The sequence below is a fragment of the Vicugna pacos genome, chromosome 27 (assembly GCF_048564905.1).
Source record: "Vicugna pacos chromosome 27, VicPac4, whole genome shotgun sequence".
Taxonomy (NCBI): domain Eukaryota; kingdom Metazoa; phylum Chordata; class Mammalia; order Artiodactyla; family Camelidae; genus Vicugna; species Vicugna pacos.
This window is the reverse complement of record NC_133013.1, coordinates 19,107,544-19,122,425: the sequence shown is the minus strand read 5'-3', so window position 1 is coordinate 19,122,425 and position 14,882 is coordinate 19,107,544. Positions and strand designations below refer to the sequence as shown.

At 42.3% G+C, this 14,882-nt stretch overlaps 2 protein-coding genes across 4 annotated transcripts in view; both read left to right on the top strand.

The window, feature by feature from the left end:
* IQGAP1 (IQ motif containing GTPase activating protein 1) overlaps positions 1-3,419 on the top strand; it is a 90,795-nt gene extending 87,376 nt beyond the window's left edge. Inside the window, exon 38 of the mRNA XM_072950818.1 lies at positions 1,221-3,419. Within this exon, the coding sequence (XP_072806919.1) occupies positions 1,221-1,334 (114 nt within the window). The 3' untranslated portion in view covers positions 1,335-3,419. The remainder of the gene's footprint in view (positions 1-1,220) is intronic.
* A 10,683-nt stretch (positions 3,420-14,102) lies between these two features.
* Positions 14,103-14,882, top strand: part of CRTC3 (CREB regulated transcription coactivator 3) — an 87,812-nt gene continuing 87,032 nt past the window's right edge. For 2 of the 3 annotated variants that reach the window (XM_072950816.1, XM_072950815.1), the window contains exon 1: positions 14,103-14,428. In XM_072950816.1, the coding sequence (XP_072806917.1) occupies positions 14,297-14,428 (132 nt within the window). In that variant the 5' untranslated portion in view covers positions 14,103-14,296. Of the gene's footprint in view, positions 14,429-14,522; positions 14,631-14,882 lie in introns of those variants that run through there. The other variant, XM_072950817.1, reaches the window with a different exon arrangement.

Sequence of the window (14,882 nt, the reverse complement as noted above, 5' to 3'; positions counted from 1 at the left end):
CTGAACATGCATCTGGGCTCTTGCACACATTACTCTCCCTTAATTGGGGGCTCTCCTTCCTGTCCCCAACTTGTTTCAACTCCCATCATTTATTGAGTACGTTCATGTGTGTCACCACCCCCAAAGCTTCCCCGATCAGCCATTCTACAGTTGGTTTCTTCTTCGTATCCGTAGCCTTTAGACTCAGCCTCTGTTCACCTTAGGTGTTGACTTATTTTCCTGTCAACCTCCAAACTGCAGACTCCTTGAGGACAGGGAGCATTTGTTTCTTTCTCAGTGACTAGTAGACCCTCAGAACATGTTAGCTGTACAGATGTGAAATGATTTTGTGATGCACATAGCTAACTCAAGTCCTTACACAAAAAAAGGTCCTGTTATTCCCTCAGTTTTACCAAACTGAGGCCACCCAGTCTACCTCAGTGATGTATTCCTCCATGCACAAATTCATTAAATAGGGAATGACCGCCAGGTGCGCGGTGTTATGTTGGCACAGGTGCTGTACCAGGGTTCTCGTTCTCATGGAGCTGCTAGGATTTTTCCAAAAGGTGAATTGGTTGAACTTTTGAGGTCCCTTTAAGCCCTTTGACTCTTGCTTTCTGTTTATTGCTCTTCCAAAGTTTAGGGATGCGATGACTCAGATTTCCTCAGTTTGTTCTGGACAGTGGAGGGTAGTGGGGAAGGCAGGGGCCTTGCAGTCAGATCCGGATTCACCAGGTCGAACTCTGTACTGGTGGGAGGTCGTTAAACATCTCTGAGCCTCAGTAGCCTTATCTTTAAAACTAGGATAATCACACCTTGTAGGATTTTTGTCAGGGCTTAAAAGGACAATATAGAATGTGTTTCCACATTGTGGAGCACAGAGTAGGCACCTAAAAACCATTTAGTCCTCTCTTTCCCCTTGCATTCAGAATATAAAAGCTTTCTCATTTGGAATAGAAGGTAAGACTCTAGTAGATACTGTTGAGACAACACTACTGGCCTTATCTTGTTCTTAGTGGTTAGTAGACTTCATCATGGATTGAAACGCCGTCACCTTCTCCAGGTGACACATCCTTAGACAACCTGGGCAGTGGGCAGGCAGCACCATAGTTGTGGACTTGTTTCTCACCCCAGGTCACATCCGGCACACAAGTGCCTCATTCCTTCTGGATCCCTCCCTATATTGTGTCCTTCCTTTTCAGTTCCACAGTCTTAATTGTCCAAATGGTTTTTTTGAACAGGACCTGTTGCAGCTACAATATGAAGGAGTTGCAGTCATGAAATTATTTGACAGAGCTAAAGTAAATGTCAACCTTCTGATCTTCCTTCTCAACAAAAAGTTCTACGGAAAGTAATCGATCATTTGCTGCCAGCCCAGAAGGATGAAGAAAGAAGCGCCTTGCAGCTACCTTTCTAGGGTCCTTCTTTACTCATAGGAAGCAAAGACCCAGCTCACACCACACCAGTGCCTCAATCTGATGCACCCCCAGTGCCCCATGTTTAACTCCTCCCACTCAGTGGGACATTGGTTGCCCTTTTTTCATAGTGAAATTGTATTTCAGGCTTAGTCTGACCTTTCTTATTCCTTCATTTTCTTCTGCCACTTAGGAAAGAGTGGGAACTCCACTGAAATCTCTCATGTTGTTACAGTCTTAGAGGTGGCATTACTATATTGTAAGTTTTGGTGTTTGTTTTAATTAGCCATAGGGATGGTGAGATTTGAATTCTTGTTATTTAGAAATGGAAGCCATTAGCACCAGTAACATGCATATATGTAAGACACACAAGTAAAATGTCAGATTATCCTTTGTTATTAGATTGTCACTTAATAAATTTGGGCAGTTCTGTTAGTGTAACTCTCTCATCGGTGAATGGGAGAGCCCCATTGACAAGATTAAGCTACTTAGGTAAATTTGGGGTGGTCTGAGGCGCCCCTCTTATTTGTGGCACCTTGTTTGTGTTGGTGCACAGAGACTGACTAGGTTCAGGAAGATAGTCCACTCTGTCCCTATGGCAAAGGAATGGTTAGCCCTAGCGTAGAATGTAATTGTTTTCAAAACTGTTTTATATCTTAAGAGTGCCTTATTAAAGTGTAGATTTATTTCTTAAAATGTGGGTGATAGGAATTTTAAAGATTTATATAACGCTTCAAAAGCCTTTTTAAATACTGTAAGAAAAGGGTTTTTAAAAATTGGCTTATCTGTATATCTGAACTCTTAAAACTTTCTTATAGCTAAAACACTAGGATTTATCTGCAGAGTTGCAGAGAGATAATCCTGCCTTAAATAGCCTGAAACAAAAACAAACAAAACCAGCCAACTGAAGTTACACTTGATATTAAAATCTATTTCTCCCCATTTCTTTCTCTTTTCTCTTGCTGCCCACACCGTGCCTTTACTCTGTGAGCTTCAGGTTTTTTTTTTTTTTTTAATTTGGTCACAGACAATTCAGTTCTAAACATTGAGTTTAGGAAGCTTTTGTTCTTAGATTAAAAGTCATATACTTAAAAAAAAAAATCTGTTTATCCAGGAAAGTATATTGAAATCATGCTACTGAGCCTCCATTTTCTCTTCATGTTTTGGTTCAGTATTCTTTTACCATAAAACATAAACTAATATTAAAACATTTACTGATGTGTATGTATTTAAAGCCAATAAATTGTTTCATTAATAACAAATCATGTGATGTCCCTGTTACAACTGTAAGTGTTGGAGATGTGTCTTTCATGGAGGACTGTGTACTCAGTCAGGTCCACGGGTGCCAGAGTAATAGTTGCATGAAGTCTTTACACACTCCAGACAGCCCCTGGGCAGGAGCAGAGGAGAGGTGTGGAGTGCCACGGAAGGAGTCTCCACTCCTCTGACTTTATTTGTTATATTTTGGAAGACAGTTTTTTAGTAAATATTTTCCTCAGATTAAAAAAAGGTGCTATTATAAGTAGCATCACCTCAAAAACTGGAACCAACCAAAGTGTCAGCTCTTTTCTCTTAAAAGATGATACACATCCCAAATGCATATTGGGCCCCAAAGGCCACATCCATGAGAGACAGGGAGCAAAGTTTACAACTCCTTTAATAAGATATCATGTTTCAATTATTTGTAAGGATTATAATTCCCTTGACACAACCTCTAGTGCAAAATAGCACAAAGTGCACTTCAAGAATTTTGACGGTAACTATGTAGAATTACGGTTTTAATAGCATTGAGCATTCCCAGATGAACTCAAGTCAGGACACTGAAACCTCGTAGTGCTTATTACTTTTAATTTATTAGCTATAGCATCCTCTCTCTCAGCTCTCTCCTTCTTTGACCTTCTCTTTGACCAGCCATCATGACACTTCCCATGAATGTACTTCCTCCTAAGAATCTGGTCTGTCCATCAGATTGTTGCTGCACACGATCGCCTTTGTGTCTCCGTATGAAATAAAAGGTCACTTGTTCGTGTTTGTGTTTATTTCTCTCAGTTTCAGTGTTAGCAGTTCCTGCAAAACAGTGCTGACTGGAGTGATATTTAATAACTGAAAACTGCAACACAAAATAGCCCCTTCATAGCCTTTTTGAAGAAGTAAGTTAGCTGTCAAATCACTGAATTGTCTCAAAGCAATTTTTAACTTGTGAATTCAGCCTTTTTAAATGTAAATTGCTAAGCACAATAAGGGTGATGGTGGTGAACAAACATAATGTCACTAATTTTTTTTTTAATCCTCCAGATTTGTTTTTAATTATTATTGGTGGACATTTCAGTGGCAGTTCTGATTGGCTAATGGCTAGAAGTTTCAAATTACAGCAGCATTGAATGTTGTTTTATGACACCAGCGCACTAGGTCACAGTATGTCCCTCAGGGGACTTCTGTGTTACATACAAGTCACCGGAAAAGACTAGCAGAAGGTGGATATGAAAGAAGTAAACAGCTGCAAAAGGCTTTGAGAAAATGGCTTCCTTCTAAGTAAGGTCCCAAGGGGTAGCCTTACTTAAAAATACAAGTAAGCGTATAGAAGCGCCCTGCTGTGTTTATAAACCGAGGCCAAGCTATATTGGAAAATTAGCAACGATGTAAAATAAGGAGGGAAACGGAGTAATTCTAAAGTAAACATAAGTGAAAAATTGGAGGCGATGGTTTGTGTGGGTGGCCGGAGATGACCCCACAGGCCTCTGAGGTAGAGAGACGTACTAAGAGCCTGGGCTTTCCTGACAGTGAGCCCTTGTGGATGGAAGTTACCCTCGGAGCCCATTTTCCCCTTCTGAAATGGGAGTCCATTCCGTACGGGTGTTACTGAAACCTGACGTATGTATATTTCAACAGCTTACGCTCTGCATGGTCCTGCCAAGAAATCAAGGGCGTTAGGAAGGTGCTTATCAAGAATAACAATGTTCAGGAAACCAGGACAGGAGGGAAATGAGAGGAGAAAGGTGGACGGCAGGCACCTGCAGTGATGCTGGGATCCCAGGGACGCACTAGCAGTGCAGCCGCGCAGGAGTGGGGCCGAGCAGCCCCAGCGGCGCTGCAGACACTTTTCCGCCTGTGTCAACCGGAGAATTTGAGAAAACTACATTTTAAATTTGACGTCTGCATTTTTTACTTTTAAATTGTGAAGTATGTAATTGCCAACATATTATGAATTTCCAGGTAAAAATTACTTCACTTTTTAAGGTATCCAATGGAACCCTCTATTTTATTTTATTTTATTTTTTGGTTTTTGTTGTTGTTTGGAGTTTTGTTGTAGGGGGGGCAATTAGATTTATTTATTTTTGTTCACATTTTATTTTTTAATGGAGGTACTGGGGATTGAACCCAGGACCTTGTGCACACTACGCACTCTACCACTGAGTTATACCCTCCTCCCTAGAACCCCCTGTTTTAAAAGGTACATGAACATAGTTGGGGTACTAGGAGTGCTCATCACTATTAGGTTGATCATTGTTTCTAATCTTTTTCAATGGGAATAGGTTTTTAAAGAACATTTCCTGAGTTCATAAGAAAAATTTTTAAATAAAATGCTTTTATCTTCATATATGCGGCTCTATGAAAGAAAAAAAAATGCCCTGATTGGTAGCATTTGCCAATTCCATGGTGTAAATACTTCCCCATAGCTGATTTTAAGCTTGATGCCATTGGTCACTGAATGTGGAATTGGGAAAAGATGCTAACAATCAGCTCTCATGAGCTAGTGCTAAACTACTGATTTGATTCCAAGAGTCATAGGGAGCAATTGTTGGATTTTAAGAAGAGCAAGTAATCATCAGATTTGGGCTTTAGAGATGTGAAGGATGGAGGCAAGACTGAAGGCAGGTTGTGTTAGGTATCCTCTCTGTCCCTGCAGATCCTCTCTCCACCCTTCCCCTCTGTTCCCTGTGAAGCTGGCCGCATGGACTACATCACTGCCTCCCTTCTGGCTGAGTTTGGCCAAAGACAGGCACCATAAGGAGAGTAGGGGTCTAAAGGCAGGACAGGTTAGGAGTCATTCTTCCAGGTCACTGAATTGGCTGCCCCTCCCCACCACAGGTGAGAGCTCCTTACAGGTAGCTGTCTCCAAATAACCACCTTCTCCCTACTGCAGTAAGCAATCCCTCCCCAAGTCCCTTCAGGCCCAGAGTGCTAATGATTCCCACTGTAACTAGCCCCAGGGACACTGCATTATCCATAAACCCCGCCCTGTTTCTTTATTAACTTTTCTTCAAATTACCAGTCTGAGTGTACCATCTGTTTCCTTCTGGGACTCTCACTGATACACAAGTGGACCAATTAAGGTCTCAATTAATGAGAGATTTGGTGGCCTGAACTGGATAGTGGTTGTTGGGATGAAAAGAGGTGGATGAATTCTAGAAATGTTTAAGAAGTAGAGTTGATTTACCAGATGTTGGAAGAGTGGAACACTGCAGAACACTGGGCCAGCAAGTACTCAGGAAGTATCCTGTGATCAAGAAAGTTTGGGAAGTGCTGTATTCCATCATTCTGCTTGGAAGTTCCAACACATGTAAACATATTAAAAAGCTTTGAGAAGTTCCATGGTCCAGAAACCAGCTTGACTTTGTATAACCCCGCTTTCCCCAAATATATTTGGCTACGCAGTCCCATCTCTCCTACTTTTCAAGAAGCTCTTCTTAGCCATCTATGAAATTCATGTTCCGTGGAACACACTTTGTGAAAGGCTGGAGAAAGAGAAGGCTAGAACAGAAACTGACTTTAACCTCTCAGTAAGCTTTGAATATTACTTAGGAGACCAAAACAAAAATCAAAAATGTGTCTATGTGTGTCACATTTGCTGAAGAATTTTGGATTCCATTCAACAGTCTGAGTTTGATTAAATTATCTGTGAAACACTTTTTGGCCTCAAATTGCAGATATTTATTCTCAAAGTTGCCCCTACTTATCTAGAAAATAAGTTGATATGATTATGTAAAAATGTGTACTTGATAAACTTATTATACTTGCCCACAATAACTGGCCTTTGTCTCTGGAGAAACATATTTCCAATACCTATAGGTACAGAGGCCCAGAGATCTGGATGGTAGGGGAAAAAACTGCAGATAGAGTTTGAAAATGCACGTGATTGTAAGAATGATGTGATAGGAGTTTTCAAGGATAATTCCTTTCATAAAAAGCCAACTCAGAAAGAATGAGCTTCAAAAACAAAAAGAACCAGTGCCCAAACATCCTTTTCCACTAAGAGAAACCAGGACTGCTTGGAGGAGTGGCTGGTGCTGAGACTGGGAAGAAAAGGTAAAAAATGCCCAGAATATCGTTAGACCCAGAAAGGAAAAAAACACTAAAAAATGGATGCGAATATAGTAAAAGGATGCAAAAACAAGCTTAAAGGCTAAAGCTGGGATAATGTAAATACAAAAATAATAATAGCAATGGATTATAACCTATTGGATAAAATAAGAATTCAGGAGCCCATGCTAATATAAACAAATAAATAGGGAAGGGGCAAGAATCGTCAATGGATGCTAAAACCAGTTGGGTGCAGGTTTGTTGAGTAAAAAGATACATAGTCTCAGAGTGTCTCCCTTCAGGGATTGTACTGATTACAAATGGGAAAAAAAAGAAAAGAAACAGTGGAGAAACCTGGCAGACAGCATTTTAACTAAATGCTTCAAGCTTAACATCAGTAATAGGACAAGTTGACCTCATGTGCCCCCTGATTGGTAAACTGAGAACACAACATTGCTCTTGTACCATCCCTACCCAAAATGCATAATCTGAAACTAACCATGAGGACATACAAGACAAATCTTAATTAGGGGACATTCCACAAAATAACTGGCCTGTCACTTCAAAATTTTGCAAAATCATGAAAGACAAATAAAAACTGAACCACTGTTCCAGACTAAAGAGACATGACAACTGAATATTGAGAGTGATCTTAGATTTTCTTTTTCCATAATATTATTTTGAGACAGTTGGCAAAATTTTTAATAATATCTGCAGATTAGATAATAGTACTATATTGGTGTTAATTTCCTGATTTTGATCATTATACTGTGGTTAGGTAAGAGAATATCCTTGTTTTTATGTAACACAAATATTTAGGGATAAAGGGGCATCATATCAACTTACTCTCAAATTGTTTAGATAAAATGAACATGTATATATGGAGATAAATAATAAAGCAAGTGCAATAAAATCTTCATGTTTGGGAATCTGGGTAAGAGTACATGTGGATTCTTTATATAATTGCAACTTTTCTGTAAACCTGATATTATGTAAAAATTAAAAGTTAAAAAAGAGAAATGAGGATCTTTACCTGAGTGCATTAGGAATGATTTTGGCTGCAAGAAATGGAAACAGACTTCCAGCAATTTAGACAAATAGGGTTATCTTAGTTTCACAAACTTCCAGAGGAAAGTAGTTGCAAGTGTTGGTTTAGCTACTCAGCACTGACACTGATCACGGTTGTTTTCTGTCTCTCTGAGTACTGAATTTGTTTCCATGCTTTCTCTTCATGGTTACAAGATGGCTCCATAGCTCCAGGCATCATATCTGTATTCAGAGCATAAAGGACAAAGGGGCTAGCTGCAGCTAAATAGGTCCCCTTTATCTGAAAACCAAAGTTTTCCGAGAAGCCTTCCAATTGGCTTTCCCTTAAGTCTCAACAACCAAACTGGTCATGTGGCCAACCCTGCCTGTGGGGGTGCTGGGGAAGTGGCACCTGCCTTCCCGGTCTCTGCAACAGAAGAGTGGAGGGAGGGTTTGCCATACCAAGAAGTCAGTTACTTTCAGTTTGAAAAGTATAGCTCATATTAATTCTTTGACTCACTCTATGATTCCATTCTTAATGGCAGCACTTCTTAAGGTTTGACATAAACCATCTATAATAAAATCACCCTCTATGATTTTGACCTTCTATGGGCCCTGAGTACTCCTGGACATTCTGGCTGGTTATGCCACAAATACAATGCTCTGACCATTCTTTATGGGGCCATTTCTCAGGGCTGTGTTAGCAGCGAGCAACTTTGAGGGATGAGGCAATGCCTTCTTCTAGATCAAAGTTGGTTGGTTTCTCTCCTGTAACAGACAGAACCCGTTGCATAGGTAGGTATCCATCTAAGCCCTTCTGTATCACCTCTGTGGGACCTGGTGGGCAAAGGGAATTGACACAAAAATGATGCCCATGCTGCTTGCTCTGCGGTGAGTCTGACCCAGGAGTCTCCTTCCTCCTGCTAGCACCCATGAAGTAGTAACAGATTAATATATCTATTTGTAAGCAGGGTAAAATCCCAGCCTGAAAGGGTAAAACCTACCCACTGTCAAAATTAACAAGGAAGCTTGACTATCTCTGGCTGGGCTCTGGGAGGACAGTGGGGAAGTCCCTTGAGAAACCAAAAACTTGACTGTACATGGGCTTAGGATCTGAATTTACAGTCTCTATGTAATAAAATTCTCATGTCTACTAATTGGTTCCCCTCCAGCCCATGGAACAAAATGAAACATTTGAGTCATATTCCCACTACCCAAGATTCCCACGCGGGAAGACAATCAAGCCCTCCTAAACATGAAAGCATAGTGAAAAACATTAGGAAACAATCCACCCTAAACAAGCACCAGCAAATACAACAAGTAGCATTAGAGCTCCCCAAATTTGAAATAATAGAACTATGTGCTGAAAGAGAATATAAAATTAGTATAACTAAAGGCATAAAAGAAGGCATAAAAATAAGAAAAGAACAGGACTTTTGAGTAAAGCGTAGTCAGATTTGAAAAAGAACTAAATGAAGTTTGTAGATGGAAAAACCGAGTTCTTCAAGAAGGAAAAACTCAATGGATAGGTTAAAGAGCAGATGAGACCTCACTGAAAAGAGAAGTTAGTAGAGTGGAAGATACATCTGATGAAATTACAAAACTAAACTCAACTAAAATTACAAAACTAAACTCAACTAAAGAGTGGAAAATATGAAAGGGAGGTAAAAAGATATGAAGGATAGAATGGAAATGTTTAATATGCATCTAACTGAACTTCTACAGGGGAAAAACAAACAATATTGAGAAGCAATACTTAAAGAGATTTTAGAAAAATTTCTAGAACATTTGAAAGACATGTAGCAGAGTTTTCCAGTTGTTCTCTAGTATCTACTCTCCTGGCATCTAAAAGTAATGGTCCTCAAAGTGAGGTCCCAGAGCAGACAGCATCAGCATCACCTGAGAACTTGTTAAAAATGCAAATTCTCTGCACCAGCCAAGACCTACTGAGTCAGAAACTCAGAGGTTTCAGAGCTCAGAAGATGCTCAGCAATTTGTTTTAATGAGCTCCCTAGAGATTCTGGTGGATGCTAAAATTTTAGAACACTGTTCTATGGTAATAGAATCTTGATTTTTGGTTGGGCATATGTCTGCCTTGTATCTAGGTGTGGCTGTGTAATGAGGTTTCATTCAATGGGGTGCACATAGAAGGAAGTTCATGTAGCAGCTTCTGAAAACCTTCCTTAAGAGACAGAATGCGTGTGCCCTTCTCCCTTTCTTCTACATACTGCTGCTTAGAATGTACATGCTACCAACTTGCATCATGAAGTTTAGCGTGTGAACAGCAGGACGATAAGATACTACCTTGACTTTTGCAGAAGAGAGAAATAAACTTTCTTATTGTTTAAGGTTACTTTTTAGGAAGTTTTCTGTTCTAGCTTAATCTAATCTTAAGTGATAGATATCTTCAGATTGAAATAACTGAGTTCCAAACAAGATAAATGAAACCAAACAAAATCCATATTTTGACATATTGTAGCAAAACTGCAAAGTAACCAAGAAGAGGAGACAGATTATCTACAATGGAATAGAAATTAAGCTAAGAGTGACAGCAATAAAAGGGACCAGAAGGCAAGAAAAGTACTCAAAATTCTGAGTTTGACCTGCAAATAATTGATACTCACAGATAATGAGCAATTCTCTTACAATCTTTATGAAGAATGAAAAGGTATGAGAGCAACTTAGACCAGGTGTCAGCAAACTATAGTCAAAGGGCCAAATCTGTCCCACTGACTACTCTTGTAAGTAAGGTTTTATTAGAATTCAGCCACGTCCATTTATTTATGTGTTATCTCTGGCTGCTTTCATGATACAATGGCAAAGGTGAGTCATTACAAGGAGACAAGACCAGACGGCCTGCAAAACCTAGAATGTTTACTATCTGGCCCTTTACAGAAAAAAGTTTACCAACCCTTGACTTAGACAAAGGTCACATTTCAGTGGGTGTGGACTCCCAACAACAAAAGACAAAGCAATAGAAAATAGGAGAGAAAAGATGAGAAAATTAGACACGCAATCTAGGAAATCCATTAACTGACAAACAGAATTTCCAGAAAGAAAGAACAAAGAAAATAAAGAGGCGAAAATTATCAAAAAGATAAGACAACTTCCCAGAACTGAAGGACATGAAGATCCAGTTTCCACACACATGCCTAATGCCAGAGCAATGGACGACAAAAAAAGCCCCACAGCAAGGCACGTCATCATAAAAGATCAGAACCCTAAGCCGTCAGAGAATGGGGGGGAGGGGAAACAATAAATAAACATTAATAGCCCTCAAAAAGCCAGGTGACCTACAAAGGAAAGGGAACCAGAATGTGAGTGGCCTTCCCAATAGCAACACGGAATGTGGGAAAACTGAAGCAATGCATTCAAAGAACTAAGTGGAAAGGATTTCCAACAACGAAGAAGACTATTCTTAGCCAAACTATCGATCAAGTTTGAAGGAAAAATAAAAACATCTGCTTAGACACAAAGTTCAAGGATTTGACCTTTTATGTACATTTTCTTTCTCAGGAAACTATTGGAGAATGTCCTCCACTAAAATGAAGGAGGATACGAAGCAAGAGGACCACTTAGGATGCAGGAAGCAGAGGTCAGAAGACAGGAGATGAAGGGAGCCCCCAGGACGATGGTGAAGGGAGCCAGCCACTAGCAGTCCAGGCTGCAGCAGGATGGCAAAGTGCTCTAGGACAGACGTTCCCCCTAAAACTGATCATTCATAGGTTCTTTCACAGTTCAGGGAACCTGAAAAAGGAGACCAGACGCACCAGCAGAGGAGAGGGACAGGGCAGAAAATCCAAATATTATAAATCGGAGCTTGGGAAAGAATTTATCATGAGCTGAGAGAAACCTAAGCAAATAAAAAACAAAGGCAATTTTTAATGCAAAAACAATTGTATAAAAATGGAACTATAGTACACTTGGTAGATACTTAATATTGACTTACCAAAAATGGTGATAAAACTACTCTGTAAGAATAGAAGCAAGGAAAATCATATTTTTTGTTGGGGGCACAAAAGAGCCAAATCATCCTTTCCCATAACAGAAAATGAAGCTAATATCTAAAATTGAAAAATATCATAAATCAGCAGGAAAAAGTTATTTACAGTGGGAACTGGGAATTACTTCTTTTTAAAAATGTAGGCATTGTGAAACTATTGTTGAGCAAATTACATATATTTATTTGACCAAAAAATTAAGTTGAAATGATTAAATTAATCATGATAAGAACAGAAGTAGAATGATTATCTTCCAAATTAGATAGAAATATGGAAATAAAAAACAGCCATTCAATGCAATTGGTTGCAGATATGATAGATACCTACATAGGTGAACTGGTAAATGAAAATGGAAGATTTAACCTAGCATCCACTCCAGGGTCCTATTTGTGCCTTCCTATATTTCAGAAGCTGAAAGGTTACAACTACATTTCCGAGATGTTCTTGCAGCTAGGATTCTGAATGGAATGTTGGCTCTTCCAATCAAATTTGCTCTCTTATTTGATTTGTAAGGTAGAAGCGAAGAGGAGCCTGTGTATGTGCTGTTTCTATTGGCGAGGACTGTTGTAGAAGTGTCCAGTTTTTCTACAATGGCTTCTTAGCATGGCAATAGCTATATGGTTCAGGAGGTGGCAAGTATGGGGGGAAGGGTCTAGCTCAGTGGTACAGTGCACGAGGTCCTGGGTCCAATCCCAGTACCTCTGTTAAAAATAAATAAATGAATAAATAAACCTAATACCTCCCCCCCACCAAAAAGAAAAAAGAGAGATAAAATGGAAAGAAAATAAATAAAGAAATCATTAAAAAAAAAAAAAAGGAGGTGGCAAGTATAGGGACAGCTTTCCAATTCAGTAGGTGGTTTCCAGATTTTAGAAGAGGTAGTGGCTCTTTTGGTGGCCTGGTTCTGCAGCATGGCTCTCAAGGTCATTCCTGAATGTTCAACGTGGAGTCAGCTTCCTCAGCCCTCCAAATAAGTCCTTAATCCACTTTCTACCCTGTAGTAAATCCCTTTGAACTTAAACTATGTAGAATGAATTCTGTTCTCTGAAATTGAACCCAGACAATACAACAGGAAAACAGAAAATAAAGAAAAAGCATGGAAAATAGCACAAAATACAACAGAAGAAATAAATCTAATTATGATAATAAAACAAGCTAACCTCTAGCTAATAGAGATATGTTCTCATATTAAACTTCCTAAAAAAAATCTGTGAGACACACTAAAAAAAAAAACAATGAAATACTATACATATGAATCTCAGAAACAGTGGTCAATGAAAAAAAGTTGCACAAAATTATTCAGCATGATGCCATTTTTTTGTAAAATTTAAGACCAAAGTTTAGTATTCCATATGCAGTTGGTAGATCCATACATACATCATATGTAATAAAAGTGTAAAAACATGAATGGGGAAGATATGTACTGACTGGAGCCCAGTGACAATCTCTAGGGAGGAAGGAGAAAGAACAAGGGTGGGATTCTAGTTCTGTCTAATTTTATATTTCTTTAATAAATATCAAGTAAATGAAGCAAAATGTTGACCCATTTAATCTGGATAGTGGAGGCAGTGGGTATTAGTATCATTTTCTACACTCTTCTGCGTGACCCTAGTATTTCCTAATTTACAAAACACGGACATGCTCTCAAAACTTTCCAGGACATCTTTATGCACATCAGCGCAAACGTTTATACGGAGAGGAGCTTCTGGGCTGCAGGAGAGGGAGGGAAACGGTTGAGGCTGACAAGGGGTTATACACTGGTTGGAGCTGAACTTTGCCGAGGCCACAGGGATGCTCGGAAAGAGCCAGAAAAAGGGGCTGGGGCTGAGGACCCAAGAGGGTGCACCCGGGAGGGGACGGTGTCTCGAGTTCGTGCAACTCGGGAGATAGTTTTAAAAACTGAGATCCAGATTTAGTAACTTTTTTCTTGGGTGGGCCTGAGCAGACTGTCAGAGACACAAATCGAGGGAGGAAGCGGGCTGCGAGTCGGAGGAGGGAAGGCAGACGTTAGGTTCCATAGTGTGGGAACTGAGGGAGAGGGTTGCTCAAGCGCAGGTCGCCCCTTTTCCGCCCCCTGAAGGAAATCATCCTAACTGGGGGAAGATGGGCGAGAAGTGTGTTGAAACTCTGTTCTAAAATTGTAACGTAAATGCTGAGGCCAGGGTATCCCTACATTGGAGCGTTTCAGTAAAATGGTACCCTAGCTGCTCCCTCACGTCGGACCCGTTTTGCTCTGCGGACGGGGGTTTCCTCGGTGTCTGCGCGGCGGTGCTGAGCCAGGATCGGGACGCCGGGGAAAGCCCTCCCGCGGCGGGCGCGGGGCCGGGTCGGGGCCGGGCGGCGGGCGGCGGGCGGCGGGCGGGCCGCGCCGAGGGCGGGGCCGGGCGCGCGGGGGCGGACCTCGGCGCGCTCCCGGCCGCTCGCTGGCGGTGGGGCCGCGGCGGCTCCTCTGCCGGGTCGCGCTGGAGGACGGGCTTCGGGCGGCGGCCGGGGCGGCCTGCGGACGGACGGGTGGGCCGAGGCGCAGGCCCCGCGCCCGCCGTCTCCCCCTCCTGCCGGCGCCGGGCCCGCGCCATGGCCGCCTCGCCGGGCTCCGGCAGCGCCAACCCGCGGAAGTTCAGTGAGAAGATCGCGCTGCACACGCAGCGGCAGGCCGAGGAGACGCGGGCCTTCGAGCAGCTTATGACCGACCTCACCCTGTCGCGGGTGAGGCCCCGGGGCCGGCACGGGCGGGGCGGCCGCGGGCGGGCCCCGCGCGGCGGGTGAGAGGTCGCGGGGCTGAGGCGACGGCGGGGCCGGGCGGGGGCCGCGCCCGGGGAGCGGGGCCAGGGAGCGGGGCCGGCGCGGCCGCGGCCTCGGGGCTTCCCCGCCTTCCGACACCCGCTGCCCTTTGGCAGTCGCCGCAGAGGTGGGAGGGTCGCGGGGCCGGGTGTGCGGGGAGATGGGAAGGGGCCGAGCCCGGGAAGGCGGGCCACCGAGTGAGGGCGGCCTAACGGGGAGGGTGGCCGGAGGGAGCCCCGAGAGGAAATCACAAACAGCCCGGGGGCGGGCCGTGCGGCTTCTCGCTGCTGCGAACATCCAGCATCCGCGAGCCCTTCTGGACTGCTCGGCGTGGAGGGCCGGAGGGTCTCGCCCGCTCCTTCGGGAGAGCGCCGCGCAC